This window comes from Mesoplodon bidens, assembly GCF_964165515.1.
Source record: "Mesoplodon bidens genome assembly, chromosome: 5".
NCBI classification, from domain to species: Eukaryota; Metazoa; Chordata; class Mammalia; order Artiodactyla; family Ziphiidae; genus Mesoplodon; species Mesoplodon bidens.
This window is the reverse complement of record NC_138161.1, coordinates 140,552,129-140,572,213: the sequence shown is the minus strand read 5'-3', so window position 1 is coordinate 140,572,213 and position 20,085 is coordinate 140,552,129. Positions and strand designations below refer to the sequence as shown.

The following is a 20,085-nucleotide window of genomic DNA, read 5'->3' as shown; positions in this document are numbered from 1 at the left end:
TCCTGCTTTTGGGTAAGGGTGGCCTTTTCTTCTTTCCATTCTCATCCAGTTAGGACTCCTCAGTCCTCTCTGCATGATGATTTCTATTAAAATTCTATGTTCAGTCTTCCAAACATTGCTGTTGATATTTAAAGGTTGCTTAAGAAATTAAATGTAACTTTCCTGTCTGGAGAAAAATTGATTCTCATGACACTTGCCTAGTAACTCCAGGCTGAAAGCTGACCTCTTTAATCTGGGTTGTATCTGTCCTCCCCACCGAAAAGGTTAAAGCCATTAGACTTGATGGGTGATAAGTTGAAAGACAGTAAGACTTACGATGTATGAAAATCTATCTGATGAATGGATAAAGAAGATGTGGTACATATGTATAATGGAATACTACTCAGCCATAAAAAAGAATGAAATAATGCCATTTGCAACAACATGGATGCAACTAGAGATTATCATACTAAGTGAAGTCAGAAAGAGAAAGACAAATACCATATATATCACTTACATGTGGAATCTAAAATATGACACAAATGAACCTAAGTGTGAAACAGAAACAGAATCACAGACATACAGAACAGACTGGTGGTTGCCAAGGGGGAGGGGGTTGGGGGAGGGATGGAGCGGGAGGTTGGGGTTAGCAGATGTAAGCTTTTATATATAGAATGGATAAACAACAGGTCCTACTGTAAAGCACAGAGAACTATATTCAAGATCCTACGATAAACCATAATGGAAAAGAATTAAAAAAAGAAGGTATACATATGTATAATTAAAAAAAAATTATTTATTTGGTTGCGCCGGGTCTTAGTTGCGGCAGGTGGGCTCCTTAGTTGCAGCACGTGGGTTCCTTAGTTGTGGCATGCATGTGGGATCTAGTTCCCTGACCAGGGATTGAACCCGGGCCCGCTGCATTGGGAGCGTCGAGTCTTAACCACTGCGCCACCAGGGAAGTCTCTATATATGTATAATTTTTTTTTTAAATTAATTAATTAATTTATTTATTCATGGCTGTGTTGGCTCTTCGTTTCTGTGTGAGGGCTTTCTCTAGTTGCGGCAAGTGGGGGCCACTCCTCATCGCGGTGCGCAGGCCTGTCACTATCGCAGCCTCTCGTTGCGGAGCACAGGCTCCAGACGCGCAGGCTCAGTATTTGTGGCTCACGGGGCTAGTTGCTCCGTGGCATGTGGGATCTTCCCAGACCAGGGCTCAAACCCATGTCCCCTGCATTGGCAGGCAGATTCTCAACCACTGCGCCACCAGGGAAGCCCTCTATATATGTATAACTGAATCGCTTTGCTGTACAGCAGAAATTAACACAGCGTTGTAAATCAACTATACTTCAGTTAAAAAAGAGAAAATATAAATGAAATTGCTTTAAAAATATTATTCTCATTACATGTGAAAAATTGCACTATCTTACCAGTAGTAGGAAATTGCAAATTAAAAAAAATGAGATACCCCTGGCAAACAGTTTAAAGTTTGGTGAAAGACTGCTAGAGGCTGTTTAAACTGTTGCAACCACCCAAGAGAACAATTGGCACTATTAAGAAAACTGTAAATGTATATATTATGCCACCCGTCAATACAACTTCTAAGTATACTTCCTAGAGGAACTCTTCCTCAGTTGCATAAGATGACAATTGTGAGGATATTCACTGCAGTTTCGTTTGTAATACTAAAAACGACACAAATATCCATTAATAAATTAACAAATAAAATATGGTATATTCATACGATGGAAACAAAAATCTTTAGGAGAAATGAACCATATATATATATATATCTATAAGTGATGATTTCAAAAATAACATTGAGGAAAAATGTGAACTGAAGAATATAATGCCAGTTATAAAACTTTAATTGTTCACAAAGCAACATAAACGTTGATTATTTATATCTCCATACATGTAGCATTCATGTATTGACTAGAATGCTACCCCCCAAGTTCATGCTGTTATGAGAAGCCTCTGGGGATAGGCAGAAGGAAATGGGGATCAAAGGATATGACTACATTATCTTTAATGATTTCTTTACAGTAAAAAAGACTTCAAAGAAATAGTACTAAGAAGTAACAGCTGCCAAGTCTGGGTGATGGGCTCATGAGCATGAAGAAATGCTCAATAGTAAATTAGACCAGGGAATTCCCTGGTGGCCCAGTGATTAGGACTCTGCACTGCTGAGGGCCCGGGTTCGATCCCTGGTTGGGCAAGTAAGATCCCACAAGCTGGAATGTCCATGATGTGAAGCTGAGTGTGTCCTTGCGTGTAGCAGTTCTTCTTATCACCCCCATGGGGAAATCAAGGCAAAGCCTAGACTGCCATGAAATTAAAAATTAGCCGTTTGATTGTTAAAGTACAGGGGAATATGACATCGTACAAACTGTTTCTTTAAGGGAAAAAAATCATAGCTTCCCCTTTCTTCCTTCCATTAAATATTGCTTTCACTCATTTTTTATTGTATTTTTAGAAATATTTCCAAAAAGTCCAGTGTATTACATTTGTGCCATTTATTCATTTATTTATTTAATGTGCATTTATCTTGACTGACCAGCTCTGGGGAAAAGTGTTAGGAAAGCAAGAAGAAAGAGAAAAAGAAAGTCGGTGATCAGACTTCATCTAAATATGCAAGACCTATATGAAGAAAATTATAATTTCTTTACTGCTAGTTAAAGACCAGAATAAATGGAGATGAACATCAAGATAAAAAGAACCAATATCTTGTGGTGGACAGTGTGATGCACCAACCAGAATCTTCTTCAGTGAGAGTTGTTTCCATAACTGGCTTCAGCTATTATCCCCTTTATAAACTGTCTCTGGTGAGGAAAGCTGCCTTGCCCAGAGCCATGGCCCTTCCCTGGTTTCTCACACCCGAAGACTGATGGATGAGGGGATTGGGCTATTTCAACCTAGCCTGGGACAGCTCTGACCAGCCATTCTAACTCCAGAGCTCCCAGTGGGGTTGGCTGAGGCTGTCGCTGGACCTCCTGTACCTCGTCTTCTCTCTCTGACCACTACTGTTTACTTTGCTTCTCTTTCACAAGGATCTTCTTAATAAATATTGTGCATGCTAAAAAAAAATGACCAGAAGCATTTCAGAGGACACTGCGGAGGTCATACAGGTAAAACTACAATTACAAAAGGAAGGAAAAAACCTGGAATGGAGAGAAAGAAGAGATGCATGGGAAGGTGATGAAAAAGGGGATAAACTGGAAAAAAATTGAGGTGAGTTTGAAGCAAGAGTAGGGGTGAAACAAGAAAAATGGAGTTGGCTGAAGGTGACAGAGGTGGAAGAAACAGCTCATGCAGCAGTGGCAAGGGATCTACACATCCATGGTTGGCTATATGTGGTCTACCCTTGCGAAAAGTCCTTACCAGAATCTGCTTTTGTAAAAAAATATTTTTGCTGCTATCGATCAAGGCATTTTGCTTAAAAAAAACCAAAACAACAAAACCCCCAAACTAACAAAACCAGAATAAAAACCGCAGCTGCCCACTGTCCATGAATGAAGATGCTCCATCTCTGAGCGGTGGCAGGGGCCCAAAGTGAGTCTAGGTAGATCACTAAGTGCCGGAAGCTGGGTGCAAGGAATTGTGGGAGGCAGTTCATTCCGGGATCAGGCATTTCCCGCCCTTGAGCAGAGGACCATGAGGGCGTTGGGGGCGCTCGTGAGGACCCGGACAAGGAGAGGGAGGTAGAGGTTGGAGTGGTGGGTCGGGGAAGGGCTCCGGAAGGTGCAAGTCCAGGTTGTCGTCGTGGTGAGGAGAGTGTTTCTCTGGACTGGGGTTGGGCGCCCGAGGCCAGGGCTCTGGGAGGAAGCCCTGCGCGCTGGGGCCCGACACCCTTGCTGAGGGGCTGCAGAGCCCTGTGACGTAGCCGGCTTCAGCCTCCATCCCAGGCGGCAGGAGCTCGGCGTCTGCTTCCTCCTGGTTGGCCTCTTCTTGGCAGGCCATCTCTGGGACGGCTGCGCAAAAGAATCCCGGCTCCAGGGCCATGTACTCCCCTGGAGCGCTCAGGAAAGCGGCCCGTTGCAGGCCCTGTCCCCACGGGCCTTCCACGCCCCAGCCCAGGAGGGCCTCGGGGACCAGCATGAGGATGTGATCTCCGAGAGACACTTGCAGCACGGACGTGGGCTTGGGCTCCAGCAGCACGTCGACGTCATCTAGGGGCAGGTGCAGGGCACAGCCGGCGGGCAGGACCACTACGGAAGTGAGCGTGTCCGCGGCCGGAGGTCCCGTCAGGTTGTCCAGGCTGGGCGCCGCCTCGGACTCGGACTCGGACTCGGGGTCCTCGGGCTCCTCCGTTCGGCGGCGCTTGGCGGGGCCGGGTCCTTCGGTCTGCGGTCTCCACCAGTCCGCAGGGTAGGCGATGGGGCTGCGGGGCCGTTTGCCCATCATCTTGACCGACGGACCTGCGGGCAACGGTCCCAGGGCCTGGCAGAGGTCCTGCACGCTGTGACGGTTCTCGATGACAGGTGAGGCAAGCCGGGGCGGGCCGGGTGGGGCGCAGGACGGCGCGATGCGGGTCGAGTCCTCGGAGCTCTGGGGTCACCTCCCGAGAGTACCGCAGTCCAGGTTTCTAGCGGAGCCTCGTCTGCAGCTGGGTTGGGCCTCGGGCGTTGGAATCTTCAACTCTTCACGCTGACCCCTATGCGCGCTGGATGACTAACAACATGGGATGTCATGTGACCTGCGGCTGCCGGGAAGTTTCAGTGTAAGCCCCGCCTTCTGCCAGAGATAGGATCAGATAGATCAGCGTTAGTGCAATGCAGCAGCGGGAGAGTTTTTTTGTTTGTTTTTTTTTTTAAACGAAAGTGTAGCATAATACTTCTTGGATGCCCGTATGCGGCCCAGTGGCCTTTATTACTTTTATTCTTGGGAAAATATCCAAAATACAATCTCATCAACTGCTTGCTTACTTTTAGAAGTAGCTTATATCTAATGTCTTCTAAGATTTTCCATGAGGCTATGAAAAGCCTTTATCCCGTCACCAGTCACTCCTTCCCAACCTCACCCACATGGTTCTTGAAATTCTTTTCACCCAGAAGACAAATTAGAAATGCAATTTTTCTTCGGTAAAAAAACTTGAAACTATTCAAGTGAAATGGACTGATTGCAGTTTTTGTTGTTGTTTTTGGAGACCAGTATGTGGTAATTATTAATAACAGTACAGAAATTTTATCATGAAGTTAGCCTTTGTCTTTAAACTTGCTGTCTGACATGTTATAATGAGTGTTTAAAAAGTTAGTTTATTCACTTCTTAGTGAAGGTCAGAGGAGAGAAGGAAATTTTACAAAATTAAACACCTGATTTGTGTTGGACTTGGGAATTAAATACAGACATGTTTAACTTTAAAACAGAGATCTTTGACATTTTACCTATATGCTTATGGCAAAAAACCTAGATGTGGAATTGCTGGGTCGTAGTTTGTGGCACCGTAACAATAGGAGATAAAGCCAGACTGCTTTCTTAAATAGTTGTCCTAATTTATATTTCTGTGAGCAGTGGGTAAGTGTTCCCTTTCCACCACGTCCTTACCAATACTTAGTATGGTTAGATTTCTAAGCATTTTCCAATCTGATGGTATTTCATCATTTATTTATACTGTATTTCTCTGATTACTTATAAGATTGATCCTGTTTTCATATGTATTGGCCACTTGTGTAACATCTGTGTAGTATGTGTTTATGTCTTTCGCCCATTTTTGGATGTTACTGAATTTTGGAACTTCTTTTATATTTATGTGTGTTGAAATTATCTTTTCCCATTTTGTGGCTTGGTTGTATTCACATTCTTTATAGTGCCTTTTGATAAACAGAATTTCTTAACGTTAATATAGTTTCAAATGTATTAGTTTTCTTCTCTATGCTTTGTAATTTTTGTGTATTGTTTAAGAAATACTCCCTACTCCAAGATAATTTTTATATCTTCCGAATATTTAAATCTTCGCTTTTCAAAATTTAAGCTCTTTATCCAAATCCAGATTTAAAAATGATTGTTTTCTATGGATGAGACAGTGATTCAATTTCAATTTTTTCCTCATTGTGCAAAACCTGTTGACCCAATTCTTTTATTGAAAAGTGCTTTCCTGGGACTTGCCTGGCAGTCTGTTGGTTAAGACTTTGTGCTTCCACTGCAGGGGACACGAGTTTGATCCCTGGTCGGGGAACTAAGATCCCACAAGCTGCGCAGCATGGCCAAAAAAAAAAAAAAAATCTTTTCTCTTTGAACTGCATCATTTCCTGGGTTACATACTTTTTTGTTTACGTGTGGATATGTTTTTCATCTATTATGATTACTGATTTAATTGTCTAAGCAGAAGCAATTTCACACAGTTAATACTTTTAATACATTAAGTTTGCAAAAATATTTAACATATACTAATACAATACTAATTAAATTAGTATACTTTCATAATAAGTTTTTTAGTTGACAAAATCTTTGTTTATGACCATTTTTGAAAAATGGATTTGTTAAGCAAAGAATTCCTGGTCAAAACACTTGTTTTCTAGCAGTACTGCTATTATTCCATTGTTTACTGTCTTCCATTGTTGTTTCTGAGAAGTCAGTTGTCTGACTGAATTGCCTTTTTATTGTAGTTGTCTTTTCTTTCTGCTTATAAAAAATATTCTCTTTGGATTTGGTGTTTTGTGGGCTTATAGTAGTCTGTCTAAATGTGTATTTTTAAAAATTTATCAATTTTGAAAGTTGTTGTGCTTCCTGAATGAGGACACTATACTATGTCCCAGAACTATGTGTATTCTTGCAAATAGGCTTCTTTTCCCTTTCTTCCATGCTGAAAGTCTTGCCACCTCTACCTGCCATAGGATCATGAAGACTAATTTCATCATGCCTTTTATTCCTGTTCATTGTAGGAAACTGTTATTAAACCTAATATCTCTGATTTAAAATCTTCCAATACTCAGTACATGGCCTTTTCTCACTACCTCATATCCTTCTCCTTTTCATTCTGCCTTCTGGAACTCATAGTCAATCACAAAACTAAAAACTCTTCAACTTCCCTGATACTCCCTTTAACTTTCTTTTTATAACTGAAACCTGCTTCTTCTGAGTTCCCTTTTTTCCCTGGAGGCTTCTCAAGTGGAGGCTATTTTCTCTCACATACCCCTAGTACCCATGGCTGGAGGTACAGTGTATGTTATTCTTGCTCCTCTTTGATGTTTCCCATTCGTATCTCCATTATTCCTGAATTTCACATCATCAGAGTATAACCACTGTCTAATCTGTCTTGGTGCAGTCCTCTACCCTCTTTCCAACTGTAGGACCCCTCTCCCTCACTCCTTAAATGTTTTTTACTCTTGGCTTTCTGTCACTCTCTCTCTCTCTATTGTTATTTGGTTGTGCCAGGTCTTAGTTGCTGCTTGTGGGCTCCTTAGTTGTGGCATGCAAACTCTTAGTTGCGGCATGCATGTGGGATCTGGTTCCCTGACCAGGGATCGAACCCAGGCCCCCTGCATTGGGAGTGTGGAGTCTTACCCACTGTGCCACCAGGGAAGCCCCTCTGTCACTCTCTCCTGATGCTGTCATAAGTCTTGGTGATTTCAAAATGCACATTAGGTAGTTCTTACACAACACTGGTGTATCTCTATCTTATACCACTCCCCTGAATTCTAGACTCCCATCTCTCACTTCCTAGTAAACATCTCCACTGAATATGTAACAGGCACTTCACATGACGTATGTCCAAAACTGAACATATGTTTTCTATAAATACTACCCTCAGGTCTTTCCAATTTCAGAAAATAACAATTCCATTTTTTTTGCCCTTGTCCCAAACCCTCAAGTTATCCTAGAATCTCTCTCACCTCTTGCATGAGGAAATTCTGTTTTCTCTGTCTTCAGAATGTATCCAACTACATGCCACTTCATATCACTCCTCTTCCTATTACTTTAATGTAAGGCACCGTTACTTCTTGTGTGAATTATTGTACTCCATGAAGGCAGTGATTTTTAACTATTTTGTTCTTGGCTATACTCCTGGAGTTTGGAAAGGTGCCTGGTACATAGTAGGCACTTTTAATGCATGTTTGTTGAATGAATGAGTGACTGATTTTTTTCTGTCATCACATCTGGAGAATTTCTCATTCATTATTTCTGTGAATAAAGCTACTTCCTGTGCTTTCAGTGTTCCCCCTCTCTATCTACAACAGTCATGTAGTAGAACTACTCCCTCTCTGATAATGCCTCTTAGTCTCCCTTTCATATTTTACATGTTTTTATCCTCCTTAGCTTTATGGATGATTTCTCTAGCTCAGTGTTTCCATTTTCTTTTTTTTTTAATTTTTATTTTATATTGGAGTATAGTTGATTTACAATGTTGTGTTAGTTTCCAGTGTAACAGCAATGTGGTTCAGTTATACATATACATATATCCATTCTTTTTCAGATTCTTTTCCCATATAGGTTATTGCAGAATATTGAGTAGACTTCCCTGTGCTATACAGTAGGTCCTTGTTGATTATCTGTTTTATATATAGTAATGTGTATATGTTAATCCCAAACTCCTAATTTATCCCTCCCCCACCTTTCCCCTTTGGTAACCATAAGTTTGTTTTCAAAGTCTGTGAGTCTGTTTCTGTTTTGTAAATAAGTATCATCTTTTTAGATTCCACTTATAAGTGATATCATATGATATTTGTCTTTCTCTGTCTGACTTACTTCATTTAGTATGATATTCTCTAGGTCCATTCACGTTGCTGCAAATGACATTATTTCTTTTTTTATGGCTGAGTAGTATTCCATTTTATATATGTATCACATCTTCTTTATCCATCCCTCTGTTGATGGATATTTAGGTTGCTTCTGTGTCTTGGCTGTTGTAAATAGTGCTGCAGTGAACACTGGGGTGCATGTATCTTTTTGAATTAGAGTTTTATCCAGATATATGCCCAGGAGTGGGATTGCTGGATCATGTGGTAGTTCTATTTTTAGTTTTTTAAGGAATCTCCGTACTGTTTTCCATAGTGGCTGCACCAACTTACATTCCCACCAGCAGTGTAGGAGGGTTACCTTTTCACCACACCCTCTCCAGCAATTATTATTTGTAGACTTTTAAATGATGGCCATTCTGACCGGTGTGAGGTGATACCTCACTGAAGTTTTGATTTGCATTTCTCTAATATTTAGCGATGTTGAGTATCTTTTCATGTGTTTTTTTAAAAAATATAGATTTATTTATTTATTTATGGCTGTGTTGGGTCTTCCTTGCTGCTCACGGGCTTTCTCTAGTCACGGAGAGCGGGGGCTACCCTTCACTGCAGTGCGTGGGCTTCTCATTGCAGTGGCTTCTCTTGTTGGTGGAGCACGGGCTCTAGGCACGCAGGCTTCAGTAGTTGTGGCATGCAGGCTCAGTAGTTGTGGCTCGCGGGCTCTAGAGTGCAGGCTCAGTAGTTGTGGCGAATGGGCTTAGTTGCTCCGCAGCATGTGGGATCTTCCCGGACCAGGGATCGAACCTGTGTCCCCTGCATTGGCAGGTGATTCTTAACCACTGCTCCACCAGGGAAGTCCCTCATGTGCTCTTTGGCCATATTTATTTCTTCTTTGGAGAAATGTTTATTTAGGTCTTCTGCCCAATTTTTGATTGGGTTGTTTGTTTTATTGGTATTGAGCTGCATGAGCTGTTTGTATGTTTTGCAGATTAGTCCCTTGTCAGTCGCATCGTTTGCAAATATTTTCTCCCATTTTGTGGGTTGTCTTTTCATTTCATTTATGATTTCCTTTACTGTGCAAAAGCTTTATGGATGACTTCTCTAGTTCAGGGTTCCCATCCATTTTTAATTCTGTCTAAACTGTTGTTTAACCCATTCATTGTATTTCTCACTTCCATGTTTACAAATTTAATCCCCAGAAATTTTCTTTAGTTCCCTTTTAAAGTTGCCATATCTTTTTTTTGTATTTTTTTTTTTGCTTTATAACAAATTTAATCAGTTATACATATACATATGTTCCCATATTGCCATATCTTTTGATATTTTTTCCTTAGCTACACTTATGTTGCCCTCTTTTGTGTCCTCAAATCATATTAATTTTATTTTAAGATATTTTATATATGATAATTCATCAATTTCAATCATTTGAGGGAGTGATTTACCTTTTCCTTGTTTTGGATATTTCTCATTTTTTCTTACTTGTGGTGGTTTCTTCCCTTATGTGTTCTCTGATTTTGGATTATAAGTTTAGAATCACTGGAAGTTCATCTCTGAGAAGGTACTTAGCCCTGAGTATAAGCTGTATTCTCAGAGAAAGTTTGTTTTACTTTTGCCTGGTTAACCATCTACCAGAGAATATCTTGAACTAAACTGTCACCTACCCCCTATTCTGTTCAATTCTACCTGGAGCCAATATTGAGACAGATACATTTATGTCCCATCTGCTTTTGTTTTATGAGGTGGTTTTTTTTTTTCTTTTGCTTGTTAGATTAGCTATTGGAGGTATTTTCTGGAAACCTGGGATTTTTTCAGGGCTATGTGACCCGGACTTTTATTCGCTCCCCCATAAATGGGCCATTAAAACCAAAGCTCTAGGTCATCATAGAATGTTAGGTATCCCCATGTACCTTCTTGTTTTAGCATACACTTTCCTGTCTGGGTTTGTGATATGTCATCATTTTTGACCTTGGAAGATTTCTCTTACATTTTTACTAGCTGTGATATGCCTTTAAAATATTAAAATAATATTTATCCATCAGTTTCAAGAGTGTTGCTCTTGAGGATATTTTGTACTATTTGGTTCACATGTTGCTAAAAATGGGTACCCTCAGTTATTTCTAACGTAGATTATGAGGCTCTTGCAATAGAAGGTATAATTTTGCAAACAGGGCCATCTCCCCTCTTCATAATAATCAGATAATTAGGCTGGGACTTGTGTCTGATTGATTGCTATGTTATGGGGGTAAGGAGGAGGGATTGTGGAATTGTGGTGGGAATTGTGGATGAGATGGTAGTACAGGGGGTTCCTTCTACTGGAGGCAGAGAGCAATGATAGGAAATATTAAAGCATATTAAATATAGACATCTACTTTGAAAAGAAAGACACAAGCTTGCAGGGACCAGGGACAGAGTAGAAAATCCAGTCTCTGAATGGACAGCTGATATTTTGATGTATTTGGGGCACTGAGACTAAAATATATAATGGCAGCTGGGATTTCTGTTCTTTTGAGGGAGCTCAAAATCAGCCCATTGCCAATCATCAGAGGTTGAAGAGGCAGTGACCACTATTTCAAGGTTGTACCTGTGGTTGATCGGGAAAGACAGATGGAAACTGCGAATGGCCAGTTGTGATTTGTGACATGTAATTGCTTGGGGATTAGACCTGTGACTTTCTAGAGTTCCAAAAGCCTTGGCTCTGAGTTGTCTTCCACTAGGAAGTGGAAGTTTTAAAAAATTATAACTGTGAGATGAAGAAGATGAATTCTCACTCAAAAGGCACCCACCAATGAAATGACCAAGCACATGGGGCAATCCAAAGTGATGAAAGAACAAAGAATAGGAGATTTTACTTGTGAGGAAATTGAGTTAAGGGAGGCATTAATTAATGTTTAAATAATTTCAAAACATAAAGGATGGAATACTATCCATGAAACAAAAATAGGAGTTATAATACTAAGTGGGGAAGTTTTGAAACAAGAATAAGGAAGTAAAATCTTGAAAAAATTCTTTGAAATAAATACATTCTTGTAGAAGTATAAACAGAAGAAACTTGATTAAAGGATTAGTTAATTGGATTAAAAAATAGAAAGCTGGAATTGATAAGGCATACAGCACATGATATTAAGATGTTAAGAGTCATGGGAGATTGAGCAGTGCCATTATTTATCTGATTGGATTTCCAGACATGAGGATGTGTTTTTTTAAAAAAAATAATTAATTAATTTATTATTTTTGGCTGCGTTGGGTCTTTGTTTCTGTGCGAGGGCTTTCTCTGGTTGCGGCGAGCGGGGGCCACTCTTCATCGCGGTGCGTGGGCCTCTCACTATCGCAGCCTCTCCTGTTGCGGAGCACAGGCTCCAGACGCGCAGGCTCAGTAGTTGTGGCTCATGGGCCCAGTTGCTCCGCGGCATGTGGGATCTTCCTGGACCAGGGCTCGAACCCTTGTCCCCTGCATTGGCAGGCAGATTCTCAAACACTGCACCACCAGGGAAGCCCAAGGATGTGAGTTATTACAAGAGATAGAGCCTAAGATTTTGTGGGATTTCAGGCAAGAGATAATTTCCCATATTGATAGTTAACCAAATCCATTAAGCCAAATAAAAATAGAATCTGCCCCTAGAGATGTTACAGTAAAACTGTAGGATGTCAAAGGAAAAGAAACATTTTAAAATATTCTAAAATGTCAAAAAATACTTAGGGGGCTCCCCTGGTGGCGCAGTGGTTGAGAGTCCGCCTGCCGATGCAGGGGACACGGGTTCGTGCCCCGGTCCGGGAAGATCCCACATGCCACGGAGCGGCTGGGCCCGTGAGCCATGGCCGCTGGGCCTGCGTGTCCGGAGCCTGTGCTCCGCAACGGGAGAGGCCACAGCAGTGAGAGGCCCGCGTATAGCAAAAAAAAAAAAAAAAAAAAAAAAAAATACTTAGGAATAAGCCGGACCAAGGGGGTTAAAGACTTATATGCTGAGAACTATAGAACACTGATAAAGGACATTGAAGAGGATTCAAAGAAACAGAAAGATATTCCATGCTCTTGGATTGGAAGAATCAATATTGTAAAATGGCCATACTACCTAAGGCAATGTACAGATTTAACGCGAACCCTATCAAATTACCCATGACATTTTTCACAGAACTAGAACAAATAATCCTAAAATTTATATGGAACCATAAAAAACCCAGAATTGCCAAAGCAATCCTGAGGAAAAAGAACAAAGTGGGAGGCATAACCTCCTTCTTCAGACAATACTACAAAGCTACAGTAATCATAATAGCGTGGTATTGGCACAAAAACAGACATATGGATCAATGGAACAGAATAGAGAGCCCAGAGGTAAACCCACACACCTACAGTCAGTCTTTGACAAAGGAGGCAAGCATATACAACAGAGAAAGACAGTCTCTGCAGCAAGTGATGTTGGGAAAGCTGGACAGCTGCATGTAAATCAGTGATATTAGAACAGTCCCTCGCCGCTCTCTCATACACTACCAAACGTAAAATAGATAGCTAGTGCAAAGCAGCCGCATAGCACAGGGAGATCAGCTCGGTGCTTTGTGATCACCTAGAGGGGTGGGATAGGGAGGGTGGGAGGGAGGGAGACGCAAGAGGGAAGAGATATGGGAACATATGTATATATATAACTGATTCACTTTGTCACAAAGCAGAAACTAACACCATTGTAAAGCAATTATACTTCAATAAAGATGTTAAAAAAAAGAACAGTCCCTCACACCATACACAAAAATAAATTCAAAATGGCTTAAAGATTTAAATATAAGACATGACACCATAAAACTCCTAGAAGAGAACATAGACAAAATATTCTCTGACAAAAATCGTAGCAGTGTTTTCATAGGTCAGTCTCCCAAGGCAATAGAAATAAAAGCAAAAATAAACAAATGGGACCTAATCAAACATATAAGCTTTTCCAAAGCAAAAGAAACCATAAACAAAATGAAAAGACAGCCTATGGATGGGGGAAAATATTTGCAACTGATGTCACTGACAAGGGCTTAATTTCCAAAATATAAAAACATGTTATATAACTCTATAACAAAAACACAAAGAGCCCAATCAAAAAATGGGCAGGGCTTCCCTGGCGGCGGAGTGGTTGAGAGTCCACCTGCCGATGCAGGGGACACGGGTTCGTGCCCCGGTCCGGGAAGATCCCACATGCCGTGGAGCGGCTGGGCCTGTGAGCCATGGCCGCTGAGCCTGCGCGTCCGGAGCCTGTGCTCTGCAATGGGAGAGGCCACAACAGTGAGAGGCCTGCGTACCGCAAAAAAAAAAAAAAAAAAAAATAAAGGGCAGAAGACCTAAGTAGACATTTCTCTAAAGAAGGCAAACAAAAGGCCAAAAAGCACATGAAAAGATGCTCAACATCACTAATTAATAGACAAATGCAAATCAAAACTACAATGAGGTATCACGTCACACTGGTCAGCATGAGCATCATTAAAAAGTCCACATATAATAAGTGCTGGAGAGGGTGTGGAGAAAAGGGAACTCTCCTACAGTGTTGAAGGGAATGTAAATTGGTGCAGCCATTATGGAGAACAGTACGGAGATTCCTTAAGAAACTAAAAAGAGTTGCTGTATGGTCCAGCAGTCCCACTCCTGCGCAAATATCCCGAGAAAACTCTAATTTGAAAAGATACATGCACCCCAGTGTTTATAGTGGCACTATTTAAAATAGCTAACTGGTGACTTCCTTGGTGGCGCAGTGGTTAAGAATCTGCCTGCCAGTGCGGGGGACACAGGTTTGAGCCCTGGGCTGGGAAGACCCCACATGCCGCCAAGCAAATAAGCCCGTGTGCCACAACTACTGAAGCCCATTAGCCTAGAGCCCACGAGCCACAGCTACTGAGCCCACATGCCACAATTACTGAAGCCCGTGTGCCTTAGAGCCCGTGCTCTGCAACAAGAGAAGCCACCGTAATGAGAAGCCTGTGCACTGCAACGAAGAGTAGCCCCCGCTCGCCGCAACTAGAGAAAACCCACGTGCAGCAACAAGACCCAACACAGCCAATAAATAAATAAATAAATGAACAAATGAAAAAAAATACCCAAGACATGGAAGCAACCTAAATGTCTATCTACAGATGAATGGATAAAAAGATGTGGCATACCTATACAATGGAATACTACTCAGCCATAAATGAGAATGAAATGATGCCATTTGCAGCAACGTGGATGGACCTAGAGATTATCATACTAAGTGAAGTAAGTCAAAGAAAGATAAATATCATATGATATCACTTATATGTGGAATCTAAGATATGATACAAATGAAGTTATTTACAAAACAGAAATAGACTCACAGACATAGAAAACAACCTTATGTTTACCAAAGGGGAAAGAGGGTGAGGGAGAGATAAATTAGGAGTTTGGGATTAGCAGATATAAAACTATTACGTATTCAGTGTAAAACAGATAAACAACAAGGTCCTACTGTATAGCACAGGGAACTATATTCAATATCCTGTAATAAACCATAACCATGTAAAAGAATATGGAAAAAATATATAACTTTGCTGTACACCAGAAAGTAACACAACAATGTAAATCAACTATACTTCAATTAAAAAATAAAATTAAAAAATGTGCTAATGAACAGCTGAATCAAATATAAAAGGAACAACAACTTGATTGGCAGAGACCTCTTGCCTGCAACAACAATAAAAAATGGCAGAACAATGGAGTAATGTCTTTAAAGTACTTAAATAACACTTTAGAATTAGGAATGAATACATAATAAAAATTTTCAGATATACAAGACTATGAGAGTGTACTACACAAAACGTTGAGATTTACAAAACCAAGATAATTTACTACACATAGGGTATAGTGGAAAGAACTATTAAAGTATATTCTTCAGCAAGAAGAAAATTGAGGCTAGACTTTGAGAGTGGAATATAAGAATAAAAAGGTAGAGAGGAAATGGTAAAGCATGTTGGTGACTATAAATAGTATTGATGTTTAAAAAAACTGAAACCATCTTGTTTTCAGCTTTACCTGTAGATTTTATTTCTTTTATAAAAATGTGAAAGAAATATGGTAATTAATTAATGTTTTATTTTTTAAAATTTTTATTTATTTATTTTTGGCTGCATTGAGTCTTCGTTGCTGCGCACGGGCTTTCTCTAGTTGCGGTGAGCGGGGGCTACTCTTCGTTGAGGTGCACGGGCTTCTCACTGCAGTGGCTTCTCTGGTGGCGAAGCATGGGCTGTAGGTGCGTGGGCTTCAGCTGTGGCTCATGGGCTTAGTTGCTCCACGGCATGTGGGATCTTCCCAGACCAGGGCTCGCACCCATGTCCCCTGCATTAGCAGGCAGATTCTTAACCACTGCGCCACCAGGGAGGCCCCTAAATTAATGTTTTAAAAGTTAGAGGTTTGATTTACAAAAGAAAAAACTCGGGGTAGAATTTAAAAGGTATGAATAATGTGGAATAGCAGGAATGCAAACATTTTACATCAGTCTCTGAGTCAACATAACCGGAGGAAGAGATTTAAAAAGGAAATGCATATCCTAATACATGCTGAAAACATCTGATAAAATCCAGCATTTATTCATAATGAAAAGTGAACTTGACTGGAAGAGAACTTCCTCAGGTTAAGAGGAAGCTATGAACAAACATCATACAATTAATTATGTATAGTAACCATCATACTATTTTGCAGCTTTCCAGGAGAGCAGCTCAAAACACCAAGGAAGAGAAAAGCCATGGCTAAAAATCTTCATAAATGCATGGGAAGACATATAACATGAGAAATCCAGTTATTTATTGGTTTGGGGAGAAATAGGGTAGCAATAGGGTATGGTGCTGGAGAGAGAAGAATTTGAGAGAAAATAACCAATGCAAACGAGCGGGAATGGATAGGCCTGAGAATGATGTTGTAAAGAAGTCCAGACGTCTGAACACACATTGTCCGGTATCCCTGGGCAGATTTTCCATTTCAAAGATGAGGTCTAGAGTCTGCTTTCTTTTCCTGACGTCTTCTCCTGCTACTATAGCCAGTCTGGAGGGAAAAAGGAGTTGTTGGCCCACGCGAGATGCTTAATTTCCAGGTTGTAGGACATTCAGTGTAAAAGACGCCGGGAAATCCATTGGGCCTCCAGGATGGTAGCCAGAATATGTGTGTGTGTGTGTGTGTGTGTGTGCGCGCGCGCGCGCGCGTGTGTGTGTGTGTGTGTGTGTACACCGGGGTGGAGTTCATTCCGGGAACAGACATCTCTGGGCCTCGCGCTTAGGACCGTAAGGGCGTTGGGGGCACTCGTGAGGACCCGGACTCGGAGAGGGAGGTAGAGGTTGGAGTGGTGAGTCGAGGGAGAGCTCCCGAAGGTGCAAGTGCAGGTTGTCGTCGTGGTGAGGAGAGCGTTTCTCTGGACTGGGATTGGGCGCCCGAGGACGGGGCTCTGGGACAAAGCCCTGCGCGCTGGGTCCCGACACCCTTGCGGTGGGGCTGCGGAGCTCAGCGACGGAGCCGGCTTCAGCCTCCATCCCAGGCGGCAGGAGCTCGGCGTCTGCTTCCTCCTGGTTGGCCTCTTCTTGGCAGGCCATCTCTGGGACGGCTGCGCAAAAGAATCCCGGCTCCAGGGCCATGTACTCCCCTGGAGCGCTCAGGAAAGCGGCCCGTTGCAGGCCCTGTCCCCACGGGCCTTCCACGCCCCAGCCCAGGAGGGCCTCGGGGACCAGCATGAGGATGTGATCTCCGAGAGACACTTGCAGCACGGACGTGGGCTTGGGCTCCAGCAGCACGTCGACGTCATCTAGGGGCAGGTGCAGGGCACAGCCGGCGGGCAGGACCACTACGGAAGTGAGCGTGTCCGCGGCCGGAGGTCCCGTCAGGTTGTCCAGGCTGGGCGCCGCCTCGGACTCGGACTCGGACTCGGGGTTCTCGGGCTCCTCCGTTCGGCGGCGCTTGGCGGGGCCGGGTCCTTCGGTCTGCGGTCCCCCCCAGTCCGCAGGGTAGGCACTGGGCCTGCGGGGCCGTTTGCCCATGACCTCGACCGACGGACGGCGCCCCCGGGGCCTGGCAGAGGGCGAGGAGGCGCTCGATCCTGCACGCTGTGACGGGTTTCGACGACGGCTGAGGCAAGCCGGAGCGGGGCGGCGCGATGCGGGGACGGCAGGACGGCGCGATACGGGACGAGTCCTCGGAGCTCCGGGGCCGCCTCCTGCAGTTGGTCCTGCAGTTCAGGTTTCTAGGGGAACGGCGTCTGGCGCGGGGCTGGGCCTGGCGCCTTCGAATCTTCAGCTCGTCACGCCGATTCGTCTACGCAACAGACAGCGAACGATGTTGCAGGTGAAGCCAGTGAAATCCTAGTCGCAAAATGTCACGCGAAGCCCCGCCCCCTCCAAGGCTCCGCCCCGTAGACCTCGCGGTATCTGTGCTGCCCAATAGCCGGGGCTGTGGTTGGTAGAAAGCTACTGTTAAAGTTCTCCAGGGGCCAGAATACTCGTGTACTTCATTTTTAGAGAAAAAAAGATACACCGAAAATGGAACTTTAAATATTAGTCACCTTTAAGGTTAATATTTTCCTTTGATTTCAGGCATTCTAGAGAAAAAAACCACTCAAATAGACCCCCCCCCGGCAACATAAAACGGACCTATCTAAACGTTCCATGAAATTCCTTTAATACTTGTGCTTTCATTTCAGGAGTAAATGGAAAATACTCATATATGTTTAGGTAAAGCTCTGTCTTAATAGTCAAATATTTGTGGCAGTTCCTTCCTGAAGATAAAAGCTGTTATAAAATTAAAACAATCTTAGTATAATTAAATTGTTTTATTCAGTATTTATTATATGTCAACCATTCTACTGAGGTTTAAAAAATGATCTTCATTTATTAAATTAAATTAATTAATTAATTAATTAATTTAGTTTGCGGTACGCGGGCCTCTCACTGTTGTGGCCTCTCCCGTTGCGGAGCACAGGCTCCAGACGCGCTGGCTCAGCGGCCATGGCTCACGGGCCCAGCCCCTCCGCGGCATGCGGGATCTTCCCGGACCGGGACACGAACCCGTGTCCCCTGCGTCGGCAGGCGGACCCTCAACCACTGTGCCACCTGGGAAGCCCTGATCTTTGTTTTGAAAAAAATTTTTATTTTTATGTACTTTTGGCTGCGTTGGGTCTTTGTTGCTGCGTGCGGGCTTTCTCTAGTTGCAGCGAGCGGGGGCTAGTCTTCGCTGCGGTGCACAGGCTTCTCGTTGCGGTGGCTTCTGTTTGTTGCGGAGCACGGGCTCTAGGCACACGGGCTTCTGTAGTTGTGGGACGCAGGCTCAGTAGTCGTGGCTCTTGGGCTCTAGAGTGCAGGCTCAGTAGTTGCGGCACATGGGCTTATTTGCTCCACGGCATGTGGGATCTTCCTGGACCAGGGCTCGAACCCGGCATGCGGATTCTTAACTACTGCGCCACCAGGACCCTGGTGGCACAGTAGTTAAGGTATGTACTAAAAGCTGTACACATTTAATGTAAACAACTTGAGTTTGTAGATAAGAATACACTCGTGAAACTATCACCACAATCAAAACCATAAAAGTTATCTATGACCTGCAAAAGTGTCTTCCTGCCCTCTTTGAAAAAAAAAATGATCTTTTTTTACTTTTCACAACACCTGAAGCTCGGAGTGGTCAAGTGAGGTTTCAAAAATTAAATATGTACCAAGTTTGTGTTAGATATAGGCATCCAATGCAGACTTCTCTGGTTTTAAATCATGAACTCTTAACTCATACATTTATTGCATACACCTAAGAGTGAATTACTCTAATTGGTCCTGTGTGTGTCTTTTCAAGTTAATAGGTAGGGACTTCCCTGGTAACGCAGTGGTTAAGAATCTGCTTGCCAGAAGACCTAAATAGACATTTCTCCACAGAAGATATACAGACTGCCAACAAACACATGAAAGGATGCTCAACATCTTTACTCATTAGAGAAATGCAAATCAAAACTACAATGAGATATCATCTCACACCAGTCAGAATGGCCATCATCAAAAAATCTAGAAACAATAAATGCTGGAGAGGGTGTGGAAAAAAGGGAACACTCTTGCACTGCTGGTGGGAATGTGAATTGGTACAGCCGCTATGGAGAACGGTATGGAGGTTCCTTAAAAAACTACAAATAGAACTACCATATGACCCAGCAATCCCACTACTGGGCATATACCCTGAGAAAACCATAATTCAAAAAGAGACATGTACCAAAATGTTCATAGCAGCCCTATTTACAATAGCCCGGAGATGGAAACAACCTAAGTGTCCATCATCGGATGAATGGATAAAGAAGATGTGGCACATATATACAATGGAATATTACTCAGCCATAAAAAGAAATGAAATTGAGCTATTTGTAATGAGGTGGATAGACCTAGAGTCTGTCATACAGAGTGAAGTAAGTCAGAAAGAGAAAGACAAATACTGTATGCTAAC

The 20,085-nt window shown here is 42.6% G+C and overlaps 2 protein-coding genes across 2 annotated transcripts; both read right to left on the bottom strand.

Annotated features, from left to right (window-relative positions):
* Positions 1-3,591: 3,591 nt before the first annotated feature.
* On the bottom strand, positions 3,592-4,416 carry LOC308617987 (proline-rich protein 23C-like; the record flags this gene model as incomplete). The annotated part of the gene is made up of 1 exon (XM_081235375.1): positions 3,592-4,416. The coding sequence occupies exon 1, from the start codon at positions 4,381-4,383 to the stop codon at positions 3,592-3,594; it is 792 nt and encodes a 263-aa protein (XP_081091501.1). The 5' UTR covers positions 4,384-4,416.
* A 12,449-nt stretch (positions 4,417-16,865) lies between these two features.
* Positions 16,866-17,913, bottom strand: LOC308617740 (proline-rich protein 23C-like; the record flags this gene model as incomplete). The annotated part of the gene is made up of 1 exon (XM_081235080.1): positions 16,866-17,913. Exon 1 carries the CDS (start codon positions 17,652-17,654, stop codon positions 16,866-16,868), a length of 789 nt encoding a protein of 262 aa, XP_081091206.1. The 5' UTR covers positions 17,655-17,913.
* Between the last annotated feature and the right edge of the window lie 2,172 nt (positions 17,914-20,085).